At 47.4% G+C, this 26,905-nt stretch overlaps 1 protein-coding gene across 1 annotated transcript in view; it reads right to left on the bottom strand.

Moving 5' to 3' along the window:
- usp43a (ubiquitin specific peptidase 43a) overlaps positions 1 to 25,707 on the bottom strand; it is a 601,867-nt gene extending 576,160 nt beyond the window's left edge. Inside the window, exons 1-2 of the mRNA XM_072483264.1 lie at positions 24,616 to 25,707; positions 19,372 to 19,509 (exon numbers count right to left, since the gene is read on the bottom strand). Coding sequence (XP_072339365.1) covers positions 19,372 to 19,509; positions 24,616 to 25,293 — 816 coding nt within the window. The 5' untranslated portion in view covers positions 25,294 to 25,707. The remainder of the gene's footprint in view (positions 1 to 19,371; positions 19,510 to 24,615) is intronic.
- Positions 25,708 to 26,905: the final 1,198 nt, after the last annotated feature.

Below are 26,905 nucleotides of genomic sequence, written 5' to 3' on the forward strand. Positions count from 1 at the left end.
GCTGAATGGCCTTTGTCTGCCCTGCGACAATTCTGTGAGTCTGTCAAAAGTGCTTCTTTGACAACATGAAAAGTATCCATGGTGTGTATTCAAAAATAGCTGCATACCATTCAAACAATAGTTTCGATTTACATTTATTTTCAGAAATATTTCCCTGCTGCTGGGTCTTTGACTTGTATTGGAACTGAAGGCGCAAGAGGAAACTAATTTAAATTAAGAAATGCTCTGCCTATCTACAAACAAAAAGCTGGTAGCCTTGGTAACCTGCACATGCTGGATTTCAAATGATAAACTTAATCAGAATGCTTTTCTCAGGAGGGCCAAGCTGCCTACAGGAACGATGGCATCTGCATTTGCCAGTTGAATGATAGAAAATAGTTCATTGAATTTTGAAATGTAAAAAAACTATACATTCCTACAATGGGTTTCCACAGAGACGAGTAAATTAAAAATGCATTGATAAGGTTTTTTTTAACTCCAGCATTTTTGTTAAACTGTGTATCCATGGAGTTCTCAATGGCGAGCTTTGTTTTTCTGGCATAGAACACAACACTGATGCTGTTAAGTATTTCATAAGTTAGCAATAAAACCAAATCCTTCTTGCAATGAAACATTTTCTAACATTCAGCCATGGGGAACATTTGTGCTCAGTGAGGATTGGACTGAATCTTTCACAATCTTAAAATGTTGGTATGAGGAGAGGGCACAGTGGTATTGTCACTGGACTCCTAGCTCAGGGCCTAGGGTAATGCTCTGGGGGTCCCGGGTTACCTGGGTGCAGGGTTTGAATCCCACCACAGCAAATGGCAAAATTTGAATGCAATAAAAAGATTATGCAATTAAGAGTCTGATGATCACTATGAAACCATTGTCGACTGTTGTAAAAACCCATCTGGGTTTGCTGATGTCCTGTAGGGAAGGAAATCTGCTGTCTTTACCTGATGTACATGTGACTCCAGAACCGTAGCAATGTGGTTGATCCAAACTGCCCTCTGAAATGGCCTAGCAAGCCACTCAGTTCTAGGACAATTCAGAACTGGTAATAAATGCCCACATCCCATCAAAGAATAAAAAGTTGCGACCAAATGTAAAATCAATTAATTTACGTAAATAAACACCTGATTTAAATGGATGCATTCGTAAACGTAAAACTTAGAGAGATAATGCACTGACGTATCGCATTATTTATGAAGTTTCTGTATTTCATATGATTGAATTTTACTTTTCAAATTATAACTGTACTGAATTTAGTGCATTTTAGTTCTTTCCAATATTCGATCGCTTATTCAAAAAAGTCATGAACCTTCAGAGTGAGGTGCTAAAGTGTCTATCTTCAATTTATTTCTTCTTTTCCTTTTACAGGTTATTTTCTTATCAGATAAAGAAAAGAAAACATTTCTACAGCTGTTACACATAGCACACATTTTAATTGAGCTTAACTTTTGATCCAGTTTGTTTTTCACTATTTGAATAAAAAGTTAATGCTGGAATCCACCACATGTTGAGGTCAGACATTAGTCCGTTTTCATGAAAAAAGTTAATGAATCAGGTTCAACATTATTCCCAATCCATCCCTTTGGCTATTCTCTGCGAAATGTTGTGGAAAACCAAAATCGCCACAAATGGGATAAGCTATACCTGGCACCCTTCACTGCCCGACTGGAGAGCTGTTCACAGATCTCACAACTGCCCCGCTACCTGCATCCTGCGGTCAGCTCAGACTGGTTTCCGCGTGGGCCTTCCCAACCCTTCATGCCCTGAACTCCACTGCCAACAACGGCCCCAGATTCAGGATCGCCCACAACCAACATATACACTGACCGGACTTGGGGTAGGCTCATGTCAAAACCTGCCAGCCAGTCCCTTAGTTGTCCTTTGTTGGCAGCTCAATCACACTCTCCAGACTCAAGGAGCTGTTGTGGCTGATTAGGTAGCTCACTCGTGCATTAGAACGTTTGATGTGGTTTATTTTTCCAGCTACAAAGCAGTCTCTGACAGCAAGTACCAACAGCTCAAGTAAAACAAAAAGGGATACAAATGTTGACCAAGCTCCAACATGAGAGACATCACGGCACAATAGCAGTGGAATCCACAGCCTAGGGAAGCAGGTTGGGAATACTCGAGACAGAGTGCCAGCAAACAGATATATAAAACATAGAAAAAGCAAAACATCTTACAGCGGGTAGAAGCAGGCTGTATATTTGGAATCGGGCAGGGACAGAGAATGAACTCCACTCAGCCTCAGCTTCGCTCAAACTGGCGCTCATGCTTGAACTCCAACCTCAGCTTAGCCAGGATCCTACCCCAGAATCAGGCTCAGACTCCAGGTACCTCTGGGCACTACTAATTGTCATGTTGCACACTTGAAAACGAGATGGCTCATCTCTGGACTTTGTGTGAAGGGAGGCAATGAGAACTAAACTGATCGAGAGACAAGTATGGTTTTAAAAAATGCAGTGAGAAACGTCAATCAGCCCCATCTGAGATCTTGTGGAAATCTTTGCTTTAAACCTCAAGTACTTCAGTACCTGGGTACTTTATTTCAGGATAAAATAAAGCTTATGAGAATTTATCCCTTGTAATGGAAGATTGGCTGGCTAATAGTGAGCAGCGCTCTGAGATGCAGAGGGATCTGGGTGTCCTAGTGCATGAATTGCAAACGGCTGGTTTGCAGATACAGCAAGTAATTAGGAAAGTGAAAACAATGTTAACATCTATTGCAAAGGGAATTGATCACAAAAATAGGGAGGGTTGTGCTTCAGTTATACAAAGCACTGGTGGTACCACATCTGGAGTAGTGTGTGCAGTATTGGTCATCTTATTTAAGGAAGGATGTAAATGCGTTGGAAGCAGTTCAGAGAAAGTTTTCCAGACTAATACTTGAAATGGGTGGGTTGTCTTCGGAGGAAAGATTGGGCAGGTTAGACTTGTATTCACTGGAGTTTAAACGTTCAAGAGGGGGCTTGAATTAAATATATAAGATCCTGAGGGGTCTCGGCAGGGTGGATGTCGAGAGGATGTTTCCTCCTGTGGGAGGATCTAGAACTAGGGATCATTGTTTAAAAATAACTGGTCGCCCTTTTAATAAAAAAAGTTTGGTGAATTTCTTTCTCTCACGACCGAGTCTTTGAAACTGTCTTCTTGAAAATACAGTGGAAGCAGTCTTTGAATATTTTTAAGACAGAGGTGGGTAGATGAGCAACGGGGTGAAAGGTTAACGGGGTAGGAGGGATGTAGATTTGAGGTCACTATCGGATCATCCATTTTATGAAATGGTGGAGCAGGTGTGAGGGGCTTCATATGTTGTTCACATGTTTGTATGTAATTTTCTCTTATTTCTCAGTAGATTCAGCAACAGGCTGTTAGAGTGATTACCAAAGCATTTTGTCTTGGTAATCAAAGCATTATCTGGAAATAGGATAAAATCCGTTTCATCGGCCAACTATCGAAGTCAGTTGCCAAGCATCAAATGCTGGATGTTGCAAGAATGAGCTCAGCTGGCTGAGATCATCCCTTTCTGTTGGGAGTATACAAATTAAGTCAAGGTTTTTATTTGAACAGACAAGTATTGTCAGACAAAATCAATTGAATGGCAAGTCAGCGTTTTATTCCTTGATGAAGTATAAAAAGTCAACTTTAAAACAGAAAGTCATTTCGAGCAGAAGCCATACTACTGGGATTCTTTTATTAAATTTTATTGTACCCAATTCCTTTTTTTCCAATTAAGGGGCAATTAAGCGTGGCCAATCCACCTAACCTGCACATCTTTGGGTTGTGAGGATGAAACTCACGCTAACACGGGGAGAATGTGCAAACTCCACACGGGCAGTGGCCCGGGCTGGGATCGAACCTGGGTCCTCGGTGCCCCTTGGAGACCTGTTACAATGCAGCACACGGAGTGTCCAGGGCAATCATAGGGCAGACCACTGGCTTGCTGAAAATGTGCTCCCGCTGCCTTGACCAGTCTAGTGGAGCATTACAATACACACTTCAGACTGCATCCAGCATCGACACAGACTATATTGCACAACACGGCATTGCAAACATGAGTGGAATTACCATGCGAGGGCACAGAGGAGCTGCTAAACTCCGAGGACAATGGAAAGGAATGTGAAGGAGAGAACAAGATACTAGGGTCAGGGAAAGGTAAGCCTGGACCGTGAGAGACGACCTCATCTTCAATCGTTTTGCCAGAACTGAGGCACCTACCTGGCCATCGCCCACAAACCCATGCCTGCTCTGAAAGTGCATCTATTTCTGCCAGGCTCCACTTGGAGCGACCTCACTTCACACATCCTCTAGCCCCCCCTCCCTCCAAACTCCAGAAGGCCCAAAGAAACGGAAGTGTCTCACACATGATGGAATGACTGTGCCCGAGGATACGGACTTCACACTGGCACATGTCACTGAAACTAGTGAGCCACCTTTCTGTTACTAGCGCAAATTGACAGAGCCACGAGCGTATGAACAGCCTTTCTCATACTCCTATGTAATCTCAGCCAATCTCCTTGGCTTACGGCAAGGCCGGCAGATGCTGCATATTCAGCCATGTGGCATCATGGTTATTCTTCTACGTCAACGCAACCTTCTTCTCGCACTATCCCCATATCTATTGATACCATTGGCATCTCGAAATCTGTCAACATTCACTTTGAATACACTTAATGACTTAGTCCACACAGGCCTCTGGGGTAGAGAATTCTAAAGATTCACCACCGCCCAGAGTGAAGAAATTCCTCCTCATTTCATCCTAAATGACCAACTCTTATTCTGAGAAAGTGCCCCCTGGTTCTAGACTTCCAGTCAGGGCAAACTTCCTTCTGCATCCCTGTCAGTCCCTGAAACAGGTTTGTACACTTCAGAGAGATTACAGCTCATCCTTATGAACGAATAATAACCTTTATTGGTTTTGTGAGGGCCAAGAAGAATCCAGCACGAAAGTTTTAAGGATACAAAGAAATAATATTTATTTACAATAACATATATATACACAACAGCAGCAGCAACTTTGCTTGCTGCTCACTCCTTCCTGCCGGTTCCAAACCGGCCAGCTTTATTTATACAGGGAGTCTGCTAATGATTTGTCCGCCCCCCTCATTGGGGAAGCTCATACTCCCACAGGATTGTGGGATTGTCATTAGTGCCCAGCCAATGGTAAGCAGGCAGGTTATAACAATTAATGTCACAAGTAGGCTTACGTTAACACTGCAATGAAGTTACTGTGAAAAGCCCCTAGTCGCCACATTCACAGGTCGGGTACACGGAGGGAGAGTTCAGAATGTCAAATTCACCTAATAGCACGTCTTTCAGGACTTGTGGGAGGAAACCCACACAGACAGAGGGAGAACATGCAGACTCCACACAGACTGTGACCCAAACCGGGAATCGAATCCGGGTCCCCTGGCGCTGTGAAGCAACAGTGCTAACCGCTGTGCTACCATGCTGCCTTTGAGCTGCGTAGAAGTTTACAAAAGGGATTTTCTGTGAAATCGGGAGTCTGAATGCTGGCATGAAAAAAAAAAAAATCGTCCTTTGACCCGCCGACGGCAATGACAGCTTTTATTTAACCCCATCTACTGCGCAACTTGGTTGAAAAAAAATGGAGAGGCAGGAGTTTCACATTGAGGCATTCAAAAGGAGGAAACATGCTGCCCCCAATATTCTGTGATGCATCTCATGAGGGCCTGGACGCAGTGGAGGCACGCAGTGAAGTCCTCAGCCCTCACTCAGATGAGGCTCTTTGCCCAAAGTGACAAAATCCAGCATGGGAGGCAGTGGCACAGGTGATGAATACCAAACCCCACAAAAAAAAGGACTTCCACACAGTCCAGGGAGCGAGGGAATGATTTATTCTGTTCCCCCAGGGAAAGTCACTCTCATTGATGCGTACTCACGCATCACACATCCACAGGGATCACGCTCACTGCCAGATTAAGGGACATCACCGCTCACTCACTCAAACACACGCCATCATCTCCTTTGTGGAGCATACCCTCATCCCATCCATAGCACTATTCCCAATCCACATATGCCAGGCACCCTTCTCATCCGGCCTGTCAGGACTCTTGCTTACTCTGATCTCCACCTGTCTTCATGCAGGACACGCTGGCATGGGACCTTTTGTGAGGGCCACGAAGAATCCAGCACGAGTTTTAAGGATACAAAGTAATAACATTTATTTACAATAACATATATATAACAGCAGCAGCAACTTCCCTTGCTGCACACTCCTTCCTGCTGGTTCCTAAACTGGCCAGCTTTATTTATACTAGGAGTTTACTAATGGTTTCTCCGCCCCCCTCATTGGGGAAGCTCATACTCCCACAGGATTGTCATTAGTCCCCAGCCAATGGTAAGCAGGCAGGTTATAACAGGACCTCTCCCTTTTGCTGAGGAATGGCCAAACTCAAGGTCCTGATAGACTTTGAAGATACAACCATCTAAGCAAGGATGTGGACCGCTCGTGTGCTGATGGCGAGGTCAGTGGCACTCAACCAAGTGAGGATCCAGCTCTGCAACATCAATCAGACAACCATGCTGTGATTGATCCTTTTTCACATGCCTCTACCATGCACAAATTATCTTTCCCTTCTTTTGCAGGCACACCTGGGAAGCAGCTGAGGGGGGGCCCACGAGCCAAATCCTCAGCTCAAGCCTTGGAAGCAGAATCTGATGACACTCTAATTGGAGACCTGTCACAGCACTAACCCACACCTGACACTAGCACAGAGACATACATCTTGGTGGGACCTAGTTCTGGAGTAGCCTCGCGGTCAAGTCTGATCCGCAGCAGGGAAAATCAGGGGCCTTTGAGGTTGCCAGCACTCAGAGGATTGCTGAGAGCCAGGAACCTGCTGAGTCCAAGTCAGATGATGAGCCTCTGGACTTGGCTCTACCTCAGTTGCTGAAGCTGCAAAGACAAGCTTGGGAGCATTGAGAAGGGATATCATGGATTGAAAGGCACGGTGAAGGAACCTGTCCACCTTTAATCCAAAATGATTAATCCAGCGTGCTATCGAGGTCAATGCTGATACAAAAGCAGCCACCGGAGAGACCATGGTCCAGGACATTGGAGTGCAGTTTCTGCAGGACCATTGCTGAAGCGCTCGCTGGCATCCATCAGTGTCGACCTGATGGGGATGGGGGAAATACATCACAAGCCCACTCCAGCTGCTCTTTCTCCTCAAGGAGTCAGCCAAGGGCTCTCAGGCATCCATAGGAAAAAGGACCAGCAGTTCACACTCCAGGCTCCAGGGCTATCCACACAGGTAACTCCGGGAGTGTCTGTGCAGTCCGAATCTCCTCTTCTTGTGGTCCCATCAGCTCCAGCTCAGCAGGTCGAGGAAGGTGCAACTACCACACAACAGTGCCACCAAAACAGGCCAGATCTCTGCTCTCCAGCGGGCACCCACCAAGGCATTCACAAATAACAGGACGTAATAGTAAGAAGGCCACCTTCACCTCTGATGTGAATGTCGGGGGAAGCACCAAGATATAGCGGCAGGGTTAGCAAGGTTAAGACAACGTATTGTAGAGCAGCACGGTGGCACAGTGGTTAACATTGCTGTCGCACAGCGCAGAGGTCCCAGGTTCGATCCCGGTCCTGGGTCACTGTCTGTGTGCAGTTTGCACACCCTCCCCATGTCTGTGTGGGTCTCGCCTCCACAAGCCAAAGATGTGCAAGATAGGTGAATTGGCCACACTAAAATTGCCCCTTAATTGGAAAAAAAAATTGGATACTCTAAATTTATAAAACAGAAGACGACGTATTTGCCCAATATGGGCATGGCTGTTACTCACCTGTACCGAATGTTGTCGATTGTAAATACACTCCCAATTATACCTCTTTGTCTTTGGCACCTTGTTGTGATGAGCAGTGTTCATGTCAATCAGATGTAAAACCTTGGTTCCTGCACAAACTGAAGGCAAGTGACACAGTCCAGTGCCCCTCCCCTGCACAGTTTGTAACCAGAGCACATTGACTGTTCAGCTTCAAAGTCACTCTCCAGATCATTCATGCCTGTATCTTGATGTGAATTGCGTTTGCTACAAGAATCTTGTACCTGAACGGCACAGGGTTCTGCGATGTTCTCGGTGTGCTCTCAGCACCTTAAGATGTGGGGCTGCCCCCATCTCATCAGCATTCCTGACAGGCGATGGTGTGGTGCTGAATAGAACAGGTGATAATGCCTGTCAAAAGATCAAATACTCTCAAAATCCATGTGTACACAGTTATCTTAGCAGTGTCTCCATGAGGTGAGCCTCTTCAAAGCGAAACCGCACAGCCAGACAGGTGCAATGTGATGCTCTCAGGAGAGTCCTCACGGTTTTCAGGATTCACATTTTCAGGATTCCAATGGGGCGCTCCACAAAATTCCGGGTTGCGGCATGAGTCTCGTTATACCTTCTCTCAGCTGGAATCTGAGGTCATCACGCGGGTGACATCAGCCATGTCCTCTGTGGGTAGCGCTGGTCCCCGAGGAGCACTTCCCATCTGCATTGTAATTGTGTGCGTTGCATCTCCCCACAGATGAGTGAAGTTAGTGCCCACTCCTGGTCCTCAGCAACGGGAACCTTGCTCTTCTTATTAAACTCTGACCAGAGAGTGTCTTTCAAAAATATTTCTGTCAGGAGGACATAGTTAACAACCGGACGTTATTCAACAGTTGTAACCTGGCTTGTCTGACATCTGAGCTATAGGAAGCTGATGCTCGACTTCCGGGTGCGGTGATGACCAGCTAAGTCGCACGTTTCGGCAGCTCCCGGTGGAAAGGACTTTTGGGCTCTTGATAGGAGCCCCAACGGCAATTTTAACGGCTAAAAACACTGTGCGGTAAACCAGAAGGGAATCCCCCCTGGACACGGATGGAAAAAGGAGAGAAAAGTGGCCGGATTGCGGTGGATCCTCTAGAGCAGCGGCAAGGAAGGCAAGCACAAAGCAAGATGGCATCGGAAGGAGGCAGTTTAATATGGGGCCCTGACCAACAAGAGTTCCTGCGGCGTTGCGTGGAAGAACTTAAAAAGGAGATGAAGAAGGAGCTGTTGGCCCCGATATTACAGGCGATTGAAGGGCTAAAGGAGGAGCAAAAGACCCAGGAGCAGGAGCTTTGGGTCGTGAAGGCAAAGGCTGCTGAGAATGAGGACGACATACAGGGCCTGGTGGTGAAGACAGAGATGCACGAGGCACAACACAAAAGGTGTGCGGAAAGGCTGGGAGGTGCTGGAGAATAATGCGAGGAGGAAGAATTTAAGGATTCTTGGTCTTCCCGAAGGTGCAGAAGGGGCGGACGTCGGGGCATATGTGAGCACGATACTGCACTCGTTAATGGGATCGGAGGCCCCGACGGGCCCTTTGGAGGTGGAGGGAGCCTATCGAGTTATGGCGCGAAGACCGAGGGCTGGAGAAATTCCTCGAGCCATAGTGGTGAGATTTCTCCGATATAAGGACAGAGAGATGGTCCTCAGATGGGCAAAGAAAACTCGGAGCAGTAGGTGGGAGAACGCGGTGATCCGCGTATATCAAGATTGGAGTGCGGAGGTGGCGAGAAGGAGGGCAAGCTTTAATCGGGCCAAGGCGGTGCTGCACAAAAGGAAGGTTAAATTTGGAATGCTGCAGCCGGCAAGACTGTGGGTCACTCATCAAGGGAAACACCACTACTTTGAAACGGCAGAAGAGGCGTGGACATTTATTGTCGAGGAGAAACTGGAATAAGCGGGCTAGAAAAAGAACGTTTGGGACAAAGTGGTGGGGCGAATATGTGGGGTGAAGAGGGGGGGAAAAGGGGGAAGAGATGATTTCCCAAGTTGTTAATCCTGCGACCATGTAACTTTTCTCTCTTCCCCATGCCGTGGGGGAGGGGGGGGAGGGAGGAGGAGGAGCTGGGGGCGCCGGCCATTGGGGGCGGGGCCAAATGGGAAGCGCGGGCTTTGTTCCCGCGCTATGGTAATCATGGCGGGAACAGGGAAGTAGGAAGGAGGGGGCCTCGCACAGTGGGAGCCGAGGTCACGGGGGGAAGCCGAGGTCGGCCAGAGTTTGCTGACTTCTGGGAGCAACATGGGGGGTGCAATTACGCTAGTGAGGGATCTAGCGGGGGGGGGTTAACTGGGTTGCTGCTGCTGGGGAGAAGGGGGAGCTGGTATGGGGCGGGGTGGTCGGGGCGGGAGGGCGCCGTTGGGGGGAGATACAGCTACGTAGGAACCGGGTGAGGAGCTGGATTGAAAAAGGAGATGGCTAGTCGACAAGGGGGGGGGTAAAGAGCCCCCCAACCCGGCTGATCACGTGGAATGTGAGAGGGCTGAACGGGCCGATAAAGAGGGCACGGGTACTCGCACACCTAAAGAAACTTAAGGCAGATGTGGTTATGCTGCAGGAGACGCATCTGAAACTGATAGACCAGGTCAGACTACGCAAAGGATGGGTGGGGCAGGTGTTTCATTCGGGGCTAGACGCAAAAAACAGGGGGGTGGCTATACTAGTGGGGAAGCGGGTAATGTTTGAGGCAAAGACCATAGTGGCGGATAGTGGGGGCAGATACGTGATGGTGAGTGGCAAATTGCAAGGGGAGGCGGTGGTCTTAGTGAACGTATATGCCCCGAACTGGGATGATGCCAACTTTATGAGGCGTATGTTAGGACATATCCCGGACCTAGAGGTGGGGAAGTTGGTAATGGGTGGAGATTTTAATACGGTGCTGGACCCAGGGCTGGACAGATCGAGGTCCAGGACCGGAAGGAGGCCGGCTGCAGCTAGGGTGCTTAAGGACTTTATGGAGCAGATGGGAGGAGTAGACCCCTGGAGATTTAGTAGACCGAGGAGTAAGGAGTTTTCCTTTTTCTCCTAGGTCCACAAAGTTTATTCACGGATAGACTTTTTTGTTTTGGGAAGGGCACTGATCCCGAAGGTGACGGGGCGGAGTACACGGCTATAGCTATTTCGGATCACACTCCACATTGGGTGGACCTGGAGATAGGGGAGGAAAAAGAACAGCGTCCACCCTGGAGAATGGACATGGGATTATTGGCAGATGAGGGGGTGTGTTTAAGGGTGAGGGGGTGTATTGAAAGGTACTTGGAACTCAATGATAATGGGGAAGTCCAGGTGGGAGTGCTCTGGGAGGCGCTGAAGGCAGTTGTTAGAGGGGAGCTGATATCTATTAGGGCACATAAAGGAAAGCAGGAGGGTAGGGAAAGGGAGCGGTTGTTGAAAGAACTTCTGAGGGTGGACAGACAATATGCGGAGGCACCGGAGGAGGGACTGTACAGGGAAAGGCAAAGGCTACATGTAGAATTTGACTTGTTGACTACGGGTAATGCAGAGGCACAATGGAGGAAGGCACAGGGTGTACAGTACGAATATGGGGAGAAGGAGAGCAGGTTGCTGGCCCACCAACTGAGGAAAAGGGGAGCAGCGAGGGAAATAGGGGGGTTGAGAGATGAGGAGGGAGAGATGGAGCGGGGAGCGGAGAGAGTGAATGGAGTGTTCAAGGCATTTTAATGAAAGATTATATGAAGCTCAGCCCCCAGATGGGAAGGAGAGAATGATGTGCTTTCTGGATCAGCTGGAATTCCCTAAGGTGGAGGAGCAGGAGAGGGCGGGACTGGGAGCACAGATTGAGACGGAGGAAGTAGTGAAAGGGATTGGGAGCATGCAGGCGGGGAAGGCCCCGGGACCAGACGGATTCCCAGTTGAATTCTATAGGAAATATATGGACTTGCTGGCCCCGCTACTGATGAGAACCTTTAATGAGGCGTGGGAAAGGGGGCAGCTGCCCCCGACTATGTCAGAGGCAACGATATCGCTCCTCCTAAAGAAGGAAAAAGACCCGCTGCAATGCGGGTCCTATAGGCCCATTTCCCTCCTGAATGTGGATGCTAAGATTCTGGCCAAGGTAATGGCAACGAGGATAGAGGATTGTGTCCTGGGGGTGGTGCATGAGGACCAAACTGGGTTTGTGAAGGGGAGACAGCTGAATACAAATATACGGAGGCTGCTAGGGGTAATGATGATGCCCCCACCAGAGGGGGAAGCGGAGATAGTGGTGGCGATGGATGCCGAGAAAGCATTTGATCGAGTGGAGTGGGATTATTTGTGGGAGGTGCTGAGGAGATTTGGCTTTGGAGATGGGTATATCAGATGGGTTCAGTTGCTGTATAGGGCCCCGATGGCGAGCGTGGTCACGAATGGACGGGGGTCTGATTATTTTCGGCTCCATAGAGGGACGAGGCAGGGATGTCCTCTGTCCCCGTTACTGTTTGTGCTGGCGATTGAGCCCCTGGCCATAGCATTGAGGGGTTCCAGGAAATGGAGGGGAGTACTCAGGGGAGGAGGAGAACACCGGGTATCTCTGTATGCGGATGATTTGTCGCTATATGTGGCGGACCCGGCGGAGGGGATGCCAGAGATAATGCGGATACTTGGGGAGTTTGGGGATTTTTCAGGGTATAAATTGAACATGGGGAAAAGTGAGTTGTTTGTGGTGCATCCAGGGGAGCAGAGCAGAGAAATAGAGGATTTACCATTGAGGAAGGTAACAAGGGACTTTCGGTACTTGGGGATCCAGATAGCCAAGAATTGGGGTACATTACATAGGCTTAATTTAACGCGGTTGGTGGAACAGATGGAGGAGGATTTCAAGAGATGGGACATGGTGTCCCTGTCACTGGCAGGTAGGGTGCAGGCGGTTAAAATGGTGGTCCTCCTGAGATTCCTTTTTGTGTTTCAGTGCCTCCCGGTGGTGGTCACGAAGGCTTTTTTCAAAAGAATCGAGAAGAGTATTATGAGTTTTGTGTGGGCCGGGAAGACCCCGAGAGTGAGGAGGGGATTTTTGCAGCGCAGTAGGGACAGGGGGGGCTGGCACTACCGAGCCTAAGAGAGTACTACTGGGCCGCCAATATTTCAATGGTGTGTAAGTGGATGGGAGAAGAGGAGGGAGCGGCGTGGAAGAGATTGGAGAGGGCGTCCTGCAGGGGGACTAGCCTACAAGCTATGGTGACGGCACCATTGCCGTTCTCACCGAAGAAATACACCACAAGCCCGGTGGTGGTGGCTACATTGAAAATTTGGGGGCAGTGGAGACGGCATAGGGGAAGGACGGGAGCCTCGGTGCGGTCCCCAATAAGAAATAACCATAGGTTTGTTCCGGGGAGAATGGATGGGGGATTTGGAGCATGGCAAAGAGCAGGGGTAGCACAATTGAGAGATCTGTTCGTAGATGGGACGTTTGCGAGTCTGGGAGCGCTGACGGAAAAATAGGGGTTGCCCCAAGGGAATGCATTTCGGTATATGCAACTGAGGGCTTTTGCAAGGCAACAGGTGAGGGAATTCCCGCAGCTCCCGACGCAGGAGGTGCAGGATAGAGTGATCTCAGAGACATGGGTGGGGGATGGTAAGGTGTCGGACATATATAGGGAAATGAGGGACGAGGGGGAGACTATGGTAGATGAGCTGAAAGGGAAATGGGAAGAAGAGCTGGGGGAGGAGATTGAGGAGGGGCTGTGGGCTGATGCCCTAAGTAGGGTAAACTCATCGTCCTCGTGTGCCAGGCTAAGCCTGATACAATTTAAGGTGTTACACAGGGCGCATATGACTGGAGCACGGCTCAGTAAATTTTTTGGGATAGAGGATAGGTGTGCGAGATGCTCGAGAAGCCCAGCGAATCACACCCACATGCTCTGGTCATGCCCGGCACTACAGGAGTTTTGGGTGGGGGTGGCAAAGGTGCTTTCGAAGGTGGTGGGGGTCCAGGTTGAACCAAGCTGGGGGTTGGCTATATTTGGGGTTGCAGAGGAGCCGGGAGTGCAGGAGGCGAGAGAGGCTGATGTTTTGGCCTTTGCGTCCCTAGTAGCCCGGCGCAGGATATTGTTAATGTGGAAGGAAGCCAAACCCCCGGGTGTGGAGACCTGGATAAACGACATGGCAGGGTTTATAAAGTTAGAACGGATTAAGTTCGTACTAAGGGGTTCGGCTCAAGGGTTCACCAGGCAGTGGCAACCGTTCGTCGACTACCTCGCAGAAAGATAGAGGGAATGGAAAAGAAGAAGACAACAGCAGCAACCCGGGGGGGGGGGGGAAATCGGACGGACTCTCAGGGATGTCATTGTATATGTATAGGCACTTGTTTTAGGTAATGTATATTGGACTGTTAGATTGTATCTTTGGAGAGTATTTATTTTTGACAAGGCAGTTGCCATTTAGTTTAGTTTTTGTTTCTGTTCATATATTATTTATTTATTTGTTTAAAACTGGCCACTGTTATTTATATTGCTTTATTGTTGTTTAAAAGAAACACTACGTACTGTTATGTTTGGCCAAAAAATATTGAATAAAATATATTTTTTAATATCGAAAGCTGATGTTCTCAACACATCAGCAACACCTGCTTACAGTTGCAAAGAGAAGGAATGAAGTGACAACAAATGTGTTTAAAGCTCCTCAGTGATTTCAGAACTGGCAGCATTAATCCTGCGCTCACTTTAGGTCCCTAAACTTTGCTATCTTGTAAACGAGGATCTCCAGGTGAAGCTACGCATGCTCAGGAAAACAGGCTGCATGGATTTCTCAGTAATTTAGTTGAGAGACTCTTGAAGCTGATGCACACTGAATGGTGATCACGAGAGTGGATGGGAAACGAATTCCACCCCAAGGTCTCCAAATGCTGCTCTGAAACCAAGTGTTAGGCATCAAATGGAAACAGGAAATGGAGTTTGAATAACGCATTCAATTCTCAACATCCCTTAGAGGAAGCAATTTCATCTCCAGAGACCAAAACTGTGAATGGGGAGTTGTCGGTTTGAATCTACTGCGGGAGCTAATGTTAATACATCAACCTGGATTTATACTGGGATCGTGAATCTTTCAGTTGCTACTTTTTCAACATTTACTTTATCAACGATCAATCTTCTTCAATGTGCAGGTTAAAATTCCTTTATAAGCGATAGCTCTAAAAAAAAAAAAATCAAACATTCTCCTCATATTTACATGAGGCATTGGCCCAGACCTTCTGGCCGCTGGATAGTCAGAGACCTGATGTATCCCGGCTTATGTAAGACTCCACAGACGTCGTATGGGAATTACCTGGGAAGTGTGAACCTCTAATAAGCAATTCCACTGATCCCTGGGACTCTCCGAAAGAGTCTCCAAGAGACCTTGGAGGATTCCAGCTTATCTACCTGGATAGATAGAACATTTCCCTGTTAGAAATGTTAGAAAAAATCTAATCTAACACCTGGGCAATTCCTCAACCACTTGTACTGACTGACCCCCGACAATCCAGAATACTCCCCCGACCCTCTGACTCCCACCGTGCTCCCCCCCCCTCCCCAATGCACATCCTGACCTGCCTCGCCCCTGACCTGACAAGCCCTCACTACCAATTTGCCCTCCCACTGGGGAATGCAACATCCAAGCGATTACCTACCCCCTACCTTGAAATGACGTGTGTGCATTTACACGCAGCATTGAGAAGCAGGAATCCTGTGCCATTGTCCCCCCCACCACCCCCAACCCCCCACCTGCGAGCACAACGTTGCAAGAACAACTTGCATTTATATAGCAACTGTCACATCGTTCAAAAGTCCCCCGTGCACTTCACAAAACTATAATCAAACAATGTTTGATACCGGCCGCAACTGTAGCACTTTTAGCCACGCAGCAGACACAGCTAAGTCTCCAAAAACTGGGGAGAAACTGTGGATCCTCGAGTTCATGTGGCTCACTTAATGTTGACTTCCAACTGCCCAAATATTAAAGAAAACATAATCTTTAATATAAATTATAAAGCTCTTTTATAAAAGGCGTGCTTCAATTAAACATACGGGAATATCAGGTTAAACAAAACCATTTCCAAATATTTGTACCATGTTCAGCCATTCAAACAACGGGATTCAAATATAGACGTTTCCTCTTAATTGTTTAAGATTGTCTGATAGCTCGCACTGCATGGCGCTACATTCAGTTCAGGAAAGAAAATGGGAGGATTTTTAATTTCCAGTCTAGACAGTTACGGCAACATAGCTTCCCATTAGGTCAACAGGACTTAACCTCAACACTTCTTTTAAAAACAAATTTATAGTACCCAATTATTTTTTTACAATTAAGCGGCAATTTAACATGGTCAATCCACTTAGCCTGCACATCTTTGGGTTGTGGGGTGAAACCCACGCAGACACGAGGAGAGCGTGCAAACTCCACACAGTGACCCGGGATCGAACCCAGGTCCTCAGCGCCATAGGCAGCAGTGCTAACTACTGTACCGCCATGCCACCCAACCTCAACACCTTTAACAAAACATTCAATTTTGGCTCCCAGAAGCTGGTAGTAGGGGTAGAGACTGGGGCTGGGGGAAACAAGGTAATGTGAGTAATACTCACCCAATGTGAGTAACAGAGCAGAAAGACGGAACTACACTGATACAAAAACCATCCAGCTTACAAAACCATCTTCCCACTCACCAGTCATGGTGCATCAATTGCAATGAATCACAAAATTACAAAATAATTACAAACGCAGATAATCATTCAGCCCTTCCTAGCTTACAGATCAAAAATGACCCTACACAGAGGTTCATTTCAACAAGCCTTTGAATCTTAAATGATTCTAGGGCGCTTGCCTCCACGGTTCTCTCTGGGAATTCATTCCACGTGTTCTTACACATTGGGATACATTTTGACTTTTAATATTTGTGTAAAGAATTTCTAATTAGTGGGCCACCCCCCATGCAAATAAAACAGGACAGTTAGGAAACAAGCTGCCAATTTGCTATCGCCCATTGCACACTATTGTCAAAACATACCCTGTTGTGTGAAGAGCTACTTCCTGATATTAGTCCGAAAATGTACCTTTTACCACTTTGGCTTCTTGTCCTCCTTTCACAGTTTCAGTTTAAGTCAGTTTCCAGAATTACCATCCCTATTCAGCTTACAATCTTACATCTTTCTACAGGTGCCTCCTTTCAAGGTGGAAAACCCAAGTCTCTCCAGTCTTTCCTCATTGTCAGACCTTGGGATCAGCTACGTGGCTTTGCTTTGCACTGTCTCCAGTGCTTAACTGTCTCCCTTCAGTCTCAGTAACCAGAATCAAGGGTTTGTTTTGAACAGAATACAGCTTGATCACAATTTTATCCCTCAAGTATTGGGCACCATTCACAGAGCACATCTGCTTACTATTTTCACCTCCAATTTGCACTATTTACATTTGCCTCTATTAAATTTCATTCTCCATCCCTGATGGGAGGGATCTCGAGTGGAAAGAATTTAGACCAATTGAGGGTTCAATTTTGCGTTCATGGTCATGTTCCTTTTTATTTAAAAAAACTTTCTAAGACTGGCTGAAAGACAAATTTTGCTGTCAAATCGTGGTTCCTGATGTAAAGTGGGTTCTTTCCCTACAGGATACAAGAGGCAAATGATATGATTTGGTTAACCATATTCTCAAATCACATTAAACCATTTTGCTTACCCAGCCACAACAATTTGAAAAGTATCATATAATTACTACAAGAATTACTAAATAGCAATTTATCAGGGAATAGACATTTAGACGGTGCAATGCTCATCTTCAAAATGAGCAAGTAACCGTTCTCTTTAAACTTTGAATGAATTCTGAAGCTGAAAATTCGCATTAATGAACACAAAACACAACTATCCCAGCCTAACAGGCAAATGAAGCAAAAACTGCCATAAAAGGTACACCTACAGCTGGAATTCGAAATCAGTTTGTGTGTACATAGCATGCATAGCACACTTCATATTTGACAATAGCAGCTGCTAAGCCTTGTGATTTGCTTCGCAATTTTCTAAAATGTCGAATCAAATTATTCAGCCAAAACCAGGATTTAACAATTAATTGTAAAATCTTCTTAAATACAAACTCTGACATTATTTGATAGCAAAATGAGAATAAAAGCAGGACTGTTCAACAAATTAAGAGCAAAATGTACTAGCATGCCAGAAATGTTAAGTTTTCCTCACAAAAATCAAAATGTTTAAAAAAGGATCAATAAGATGTGCGATGTAAGCTTGATGTTCACTCGCACGCAGAGAATCAGACCTCGTCAATAAACACCAAATATCCTCAGCTCAGCTGGCGAGACAGCTGGTTCATGATGCAGAGCGAGGCCGTGGGTTCAATTCCCATACCAGCTGAGGTTATTCACGAAGGCACCGCCTTCTCAACCTTGCCCCTTGTCTGAGGCATGATGGTCCTCAGGTTAAATCACCATCAGGCAGCTCTCCCCCTCAAAGTCGATGGTCATCTGGTGCTATGCCAACTTTACCTTATCTACCCACAAATATCTTCTAATGAACAATAAGTAAACACTCTCATGAAAAACGAGAAATGCGTTATAAGTCAACCATGAGATTCTTTTTCTATTTTCATGGAAACCAAAGTCCCTCTTTTTGTGAATCGTAGATTCAGGCATTTTCCCCTGATTTCATCATTTTAAAATTATGTTGGATGGGTATTACAACAAGTGGGCGATTAGCCACTTCTGTTTCGGCAGCAAGAAAGGGCTTTCCCGCAAACGAGCAACCTCCTTGCCAACTGTAATTTTAAACTAAGATGGCCGACATTGATTTGTCGGAGGACTGTACATGAGCCCATTTTGCACCTTCCATGGTTTGGTGCTTACACAAATGGTACTGTTGCACTCTGCTCAATGTTGCAGTGCTTTCTGCTCTAATTTCACAGCTCATTGAATGTGGTAGTTATTACAAATTAGTAATAGAATGCTCAATTGCTGTCCACGATACCAGTAAGAGATTATTTCCATTATTTGGAGAATGTGTGCCAGAAGAAACGTACAGAATTTTAACAAAATGTTCAGAAGAAATTTTTAATCCAACAACCTTTAGTCTAAAATGGAGAATACAAGTGAAATCCTCTTTTTCATTAATCCTCATGTCAAATCACCACCAGTAAGCACCCCCCCCCCCTCAAAGGGGAAAGCAGCCCATGGTTATCTGGGACTACAGTGACTTTACCTTGCCTTTGATCTGTAACAACAAACACAATACACTGTTCTGACTGAATATCTTGTATAAAGTTAATTACACAAAGTTTTGAATGGATAGGTTCCAGCCCTGGAATTATCAATACTCAGCCAACAGTGAATTTCTTCAAGTCTTATGTTGATTAAAACTTCTTTAATAAATGAATAGATGTAAATGTTGCAAGATGAATAAATGGCCTGAATATCTGATCCGTACATATTTATTAAACTATTATTTTGGGAATATTTTTAACCTTCAGTCAGACCGATCTCATTCCTACAACTGTGATTGTCTATTGTGCTCTTCTAAATAAGATACTGTGTGTAGCTTGTAAGTGGAGACCTGGGTAATAAATGAACCAAACAGGCTGCGTTAACTCACCTTAATGGAAGGCTTTGATTTTTTGTTGGGTGAACAATTGAGGTCTTCATGAACTCTGTTCAGTAACCACAGAAGGAACTCAAGTGCGTCATGCTGAGAATTCCCACGAAATTGCGACCCATATTTTGCTACAATGTTCTGAAATAAAAGAAACATTCTTTATTAAAGCAAGACAGGCCCAGAGTGTTTTGAAAGGTGAAAAGTCACAGTCGTTAAAACCTTACAGTTAGTCAGCAAGAAGTCCAGAATTCATGTGCGCAACAGGGATAATATACACAAGATAAATCACCCTAGTACCACCATCTCCCAGTGGAGATGAAAATGAAACGGTGAATGCTGGATATGCAAAATAAAAACAGGGAGCTTTGAAAATACAGTTGTCAGTATCTAAAGAATGGTTTTGATTTTGATTAATATATATTATTTATTATTGATCCCACATTTAAATCAGGGCAACTTATCACCAGCAGTGGAAAAGATTAATTTTTAAAAAAATATGTTTATTAAGGCATTTATATAGAAACATCGAACAAAACCACAACTAGGATGAAAAAGATAACCAACAGGAGGACATAGCATAACTTAATAAAGAGCCAAGAACTGCACCCCCCCCCCCCTCTCTGCCTCCACTTTAACCCAAAACCAACCCCCCCCCCCCCCCCCCCCCCCCCGCCCCAAGCTATCTCAACTGTCCTGGAAGAAGAGTATCTGAAGAATGTTGATAACGGTTGAAGAAGTAGCTCCAACAGACTGTCCCTTATCCGGGATCCAGTTGCTTTCAGTCTGTTTTTTAAAACCATGGGGATGTTGGAGCTCATGCACCTTGCTGAGCTCCAGACTTCCTATGCCGTGTTAGGGATGGAGTGTTAATTGCTTGTAATGCACTCTCGATGCTGAACATGAAGCAACCTATTATGACTGTCGGAATACGAGCACTAAAGACACAAAGTATATTTAAATAAATAAATACCTCTTTAAATTCCCTGTGCCTTCAGTTCAATATTGTATATGCTCATGTTAAAGCTGATCTTGTGTTGTTGGGCCTAAAAAAATCTATAATATTTCAGTAAAAGAAACCCTAGTTCTTCCAGGATCAAAGCTCAAAGATTTTAGAACTAAAATATAATCCTGGAGTTGTTGATGATTTCATTTTAAATGTATAGGTACTAATTAAATGCATATAGTTCATAGTGTTTTAAAATGAATGAACCCAAGTAATATGAATAAACTATTGTACTATTATAAAATAAATGTTAGATAATTGATATGAATTCTTTAGCATTATTGGCTTTTACTTTGTCATTGTGGAGGGTCATTTTTGGATTTCAATTGGGTCCAAGTTCAGGATGCATATCAACCCCTCAAACATTACTTGTGTAAAGGTTAATCCCATGGGCAGCACGGTGGTGTAGTGGTGAGCACTGCTACCTCACAGCTCTGAGGACCCGGGTTCGATCCCGGCCCACTGTGTGTGGAGTCTGTACATTCTCCCCATGTCTGCGTGGGTCTCATCCCACAACACAAAGATGTGCAGGGTAGGTGGATTGACCACGCTAAATTGCCCCTTAATTGGAAAAAATAATAATTGGGTACTCTAAATTTATAAAACAAAAGTTAACCTCATGAGTTCTGGCCTAAAAATGTGACGTTTAAACAAGTGCACATGGTATCTGCAGTGACAGAGCTCAAGTTTGGCAGCTGCTGTGACCAGGGCTTTTTGAAGGGCAAATTTCCATGAGTATAAGTGTGTAATTGGAGCTGGATTAGAATTAAAAAGCAGTTGTTGAGCAACTTCAAATGCAGCAGAGCCTGCTGATAGGTTTGTAAAATTTGCTTAGCTATAATATAAACTGCTAGCAGAATCAGTGCAGTTAGCATTTGATCTCCAGATGAGATGTTAAATTGAAGTGCCAATTTGCATGACACTGGCTGAAGAAGAATAAAGTGTGCTAACCAACATACCCCCTTAATGGCATAAAGCAAAGCACCGCGGATGTTGAAAATCTGAAATAAACAGAAAATGCTGAAACCACTCAGGCAGCATCGATGGAAAGCGAAAGAAAGTTTGAGATTCCATCAGAACTGGAAGTTAAAGATGAACGACTTTTGAGTAAGGACAGAATCACAGAAGAAAGGAAAGGCTGCAAACAAATGAGAGATGTGTGTTGCGGGGTGCAGGGTTGAAGTGGATGAGCGGGAAAAGTGATGAAAGTGAAAGAAAAAGTCAACAATGAATCAAAACTCATGCTGAGTGTTCCCATTAGTTTCTGTTCTGTTTCATCAAGTTGAAGTTAGTTTTTGTTTAAGTTAGTGTACCCAATTCATTTTTTTTCCACGTAAGGGGCAATTTAGTGTGGCCAATCTACCTACCTTGCACATCTTTGGGCTGTGGGGGCGAAACCCACGCAAACACGGGGAGAATGGGCAAACTCGACATGGACAGTGACCCAGAGCCGGTATCGAACCTGGGACCTCAGCGCCATGATGCAGCAGGGCTAACCCACTGCGCCACCATACTATCCTGTCATCAAGTTGAAGATCGACTCACCATGAATGTTGTTGAATTAAAGAGCCTGAATTTAACTCCGTGCAAGTGAATGGATTTTGAGTGAGTTAATATTTCGCCCAGAATTACAGCCATGTTTGTCTCAATATTAGTCACCACACTCACATAATACTTACGCACAAAATACTTGCGAACCAATTCAAGGTGTTACAATGTGAAAGGTCTTGTATAAATGTTGTCTGATTAACCATTTGTTTTTTTTAAAAGGATAACAGCGTCTTTCAGAATCTTCATTATGCAGCAATGGCCTCCTGAAATCTCTCAACCTTCATCAATGCTGAAGGGCTTTGGAAAAAGCTGATAATTAAAGTTGGGAGTGGCTTGGTCACATAAATAATGGTACATTTTAGGGAGAAAACTGACGCAAATTTAATAACAAACTTGTTGCTCTTAAAACATTCCACTCGGGTTTAGACCAAGTAATCATTTTGTGTAAATAAGGACTAGAAATTCCATAGAAGACCTACAGTGCAGAAGGAGGCCATTCAGCCCATTGATTCTGCACCGAACCTCCAAAAGAGCACTCCAGCCATGCCCACTACTTCACCCTATCCCCGCAACCCCATCTAACCTGCACATCTTTGGAACTAAGAGTCAATCTTAGCAAGGCCAATCCACCTAACCTTCACACCTTTGGCCTGTGGAAGAAAACCAGAACACCCTGAGGAAATCCACGCAGACACAGGGAGAACGTGCCAACGTCACACAGTCACCCAAGGTCGGAATTGAACTCTGGCACTGAGGCAGCAGTGCCACCCTTTATTCATACATGTGTTTTCTTGCTGGAGAGTTTTGTAATACAATTAACAAAATGGATCAGGATTATTGGATTCGAATTTCAAAATGGTGGGATTCAAACTCAAGTCCCCTGATCATCACCCTGGGTTCCTGGATTACTAGTCCACTGATAACACCACTACATCACCATCTCCCCAAGTAGGGACAGGAGTAGGTAATTCGACTCTTCAATTTCCATCTCTTGTTCTCTGGGACCTTAAGAGGTACATTACATTGTGTACGTGGCACGTTTTGAATATAAAGAGCAGTTAATCATGGAATCATAAATTGCCAGCGCAGAAGGAGGCCATTCGGCCCATCGAGTCTTCACCTGGAGTCAATTTTACTCTGGGAATTTGCGGCAGTTTAACAAATTCTGCTCTCAAACACTTTCTTGCAAGTGACCAGAGTAACTTGGGAGGCAGGGGGAGTGGGAGTGAGTGGGGGGGGGGGGGGGGGGGGGGGAGTGGGAGTGAGTGGGAGGATGGGGATAGGGAGAGAGGGGGACTGAGAGATGGGGAAGGGACTGAAAGATGGAGGTAGGGAGAGCGGGGGACTGATAGATGGGAGGGGGGTGAGAGATGGGGGGAATGAGAGATGGACGGGGGAGGGGGGAGGGGGGGAGTGAGAGATGGAGGGGAGTCAGAGTTGGGGGGGGGTCAGAGATGGGGGGGTCAGAGATGGGGGGGGGTCAGAGATGGGGGGGTCAGAGATGGGGGGGTCAGAGATGGGGGGGTCAGAGATGGGGGGGTCAGAGATGGGGGGGGGTCAGAGATGGGGGGGGGTCAGAGATGGGGGGGGGGTCAGAGATGGGGGGGGGGTCAGAGATGGGGGGGGGTCAGAGATGGGGGGGGGTCAGAGATGGGGGGGGGTCAGAGATGGGGGGGGTCAGAGATGGGGGGGGTCAGAGATGGGGGGGGTCAGAGATGGGGGGGGGTCAGAGATGGGGGGGGTCAGAAATGGGGGGGGTCAGAAATGGGGGGGGTCAGAGATGGGGAGGGTCAGAGATGGGGGGGGTCAGAGATGGGGGGGGGTCAGAGATGGGGGGGGGTCAGAGATGGGGGGGGGTCAGAGATGGGGGGGGGTCAGAGATGGGGGGGGTCAGAGATGGGGGGGGTCAGAGATGGGGGGGTCAGAGATGGGGGGGTCAGAGATGGGGGGGGTCAGAGATGGGGGGGGTCAGAGATGGGGGGGGTCAGAGATGGGGGGGTCAGAGATGGGGGGGTCAGAGATGGGGGGTCAGAGATGGGGGGGTCAGAGATGGGGGGGTCAGAGATGGGGGGGTCAGAGATGGGGGGGTCAGAGATGGGGGGGTCAGAGATGGGGGGGTCAGAGATGGGGGGGGTCAGAGATGGGGGGGTCAGAGATGGGGGGGTCAGAGATGGGGGGGTCAGAGATGGGGGGGGGGTCAGAGATGGGGGGGGTCAGAGATGGGGGGGGGTCAGAGATGGGGGGGGGTCAGAGATGGGGGGGGGGTCAGAGATGGGGGGGTCAGAGATGGGGGGGGTCAGAGATGGGGGGGGTCAGAGATGGGGGGGTCAGAGATGGGGGGGGTCAGAGATGGGGGGGGTCAGAGATGGGGGGGGTCAGAGATGGGGGGGGTCAGAGATGGGGGGGGGGTCAGAGATGGGGTGGGGGTCAGAGATGGGGGGGGGTCAGAGATGGGGGGGGAGTGAGAGATGGGGGGGGAGTGAGAGATGGGGGGGGAGTGAGAGATGGGGGGAGTGAGAGATGGGGGGGGGAGTGAGAGATGGGGGGGAGTGAGAGATTGGGGGGGGGGGGGGGAGTGAGAGATTGGGGGGGGGGGGGAGTGAGAGATGGGGGCGGGGGGTAGTGAGAGATGGGGGCGGGGCGAGTGAGAGATGGGGGCGGGAGGAAGGGGTAAGGAGAGGGGCTCCTACCTTGAACTGCACTGAGAGCTGCGGTGTGTACTCGAGTGTCCAGAGAGCCCGGACCAGGGCTGCCAGCTGCTCGGTGACCTCCGCCCTGCCCGGGCACGGAGGCTCCTTTCTGCGGAGGGTGCCGTTGGTTCTCAGCTGCTTCAGCTCGGCGCGGTACTGCTCCAAGCCCAGGTACTCGGCGAAGAGCTCGGTGTTGCTCAGGCACTGCACCACGGCGTTCATGAAGCAGGTGTTGCCGTGGTTCTTCAAGCCCAGGACGCCGGGGGTCTTCTCGCCGGAGCCCCAGGACAGGTGGAGCTCCCTCCCCTGCAGCCTGCCCACCGACAGGCTCCTGGCGCCGCCGCCGCCGGGGGGCTCCTCCTGGCTGTCCACCAGCGCCTCGGTGCAAGTGGCCAGGGTGACAGCTCCGTCCCTGAAGCCTCCATCATCATCCTCCGCCACCTCCTCCTCCTCTCCCTCTCCTGCTCCATCACCTCCACCCCCTCCTCCCTCGGCGCTCACGTCTCCGAAAGGTGCCAAAGTAAATAAAGTTTTGAAGACCCCCCGCACGAAGCTGCCGACCGACCTTAGCGACCTCCTCCTGAAGAGTTTGCCGGAGAAGGATTTCCTCCGCTTGCCCTTGGTCATCTTGTTCTTCAGGGTGGTCTTGGCCACCTTGTCCCCCGCGGCACTCTGCATCCCCCCCCTCCCCTCACTGACACTCCATTCCTTCAGCAAACCCCATTCAAAATAATCCTCCTCCTTGTCCAATCTGCTTTCACACCCTCACTGTTTCCATATGGAGGGGGGAAGCAAGAAAATCAAACAAGAATCACATTCCCCACCCCCCCAAAAAAAAAACTCAGCTGGAGTCCAGTTCCTCTTTCTGAGTGCAGGCAAGGTGTGTTGTTGCCTTACTCCATGTTGTCGCTAACAACCATTTGAATGAGTGAGTGGAGGGTGTTTGGCAGAGGTGCCTGTCTGTGTGTGTGTTGCTCCGCCCTGTGATATCCACTTCACTCCTGGGGGTTTGCTTTTACACGGGAAATGCTGCTGGCTGCTGGCCTGAGCAGAGGGAGACGGGGCTGTCACTCAGCGACGTGTGTCTCTGCTACTCTCCGCCTCTCTCTCTCTCTCTCCCCCTCCCTCCTTCCTCCTCTCCCTGCATTCAGAATGCTGCTGGGCACCTTTAGTTGTCAATTTGGTCTGAACTGAAACAATGAGAGCGCTCCCCCCATCGCTGCCTCGAATTCCCCTGGTGAAGCTGGGAAACCAGTCTGCTTCCAAATGACCCCGTGATGTTTTCTTGTTGGTATGTTTCTCAAATAAAACTTGGGAATTTCCACACCCTGTTGGTGCAAGTCCCGTCGGCAGCGTTTTGTTTTATTTTGCAAAGAACTCAGATGCGCCGTTTTCATGTCTGAAATCCCAGATTATCCAGTTTGGGAAGGGGGTGGGGGATGGTGCACGGATCGTCGGAATTCCGCCTTTTAAAATCGGCTTTTCTCCTCCAAATTGATCCCACCCCAGCGGTTGGAGTCGGGCTGGCGCCACTTGAAGAGTTGCAGGCGGCGGGTTCAAACAAAGAATCCATGCGATGCTATCTAACAGGTTTCATTGTATCATTTGCAATATACTGCAGCACGTGCCATATCTGGGCTGCCTAAACCCATTTCTTTTTTAAAATAAATTTAGATACTTTATTCATTTTTTCCAATTAAGGGGCAATTTATCGCGGCCAGTCCACCTAACCTGGGTTGTGGGGCTGAGACCCAGGCAAACACAGGGAGAATGTGCAAACGCCACATGGACAGTGGCCCAGAGCCGGATCAAACCTGGGACCTCGGTGCTGTGAGGCAGCAGTGCTATCCACTGCGCCACCATGCTGCCCTCCTAAAACCCATTTCATCCACACCAGCATTAAAACCCTTTTAAATTGCTCATGAGGACACACAGTCATTGGCGTTTTAAAAAGTGCTTACAACCAGAATGATACCCAGAAGTATTAATGGAGTACTTCAGCTAGGTCCGGCTGTCTCAGTTCAACTGACCAGCTGACATTATTAGTAAAGATCTTTGCACCAAGCAGGTAGAAAACAAGATCTCAGGATAAAACTTCCAACTTGAGCTTTAGTATTGTGTTACGAGGGAGTGTTCATTCGTAACCTCGTTTCGGGATCTGGGGAAAAAGTGATCATAATACAATTGAATTCCATATTGAGTTTGAGAGTCACTCTAGTCCCAAACAAGAAGGCTAAACTTAAATAAAAACAATTACGTTGGTATGAGTTCTCCCAGTGAGCCAGAGAAG

Source organism: Scyliorhinus torazame, chromosome 18, assembly GCF_047496885.1.
Source record: "Scyliorhinus torazame isolate Kashiwa2021f chromosome 18, sScyTor2.1, whole genome shotgun sequence".
NCBI classification, from domain to species: domain Eukaryota; kingdom Metazoa; phylum Chordata; class Chondrichthyes; order Carcharhiniformes; family Scyliorhinidae; genus Scyliorhinus; species Scyliorhinus torazame.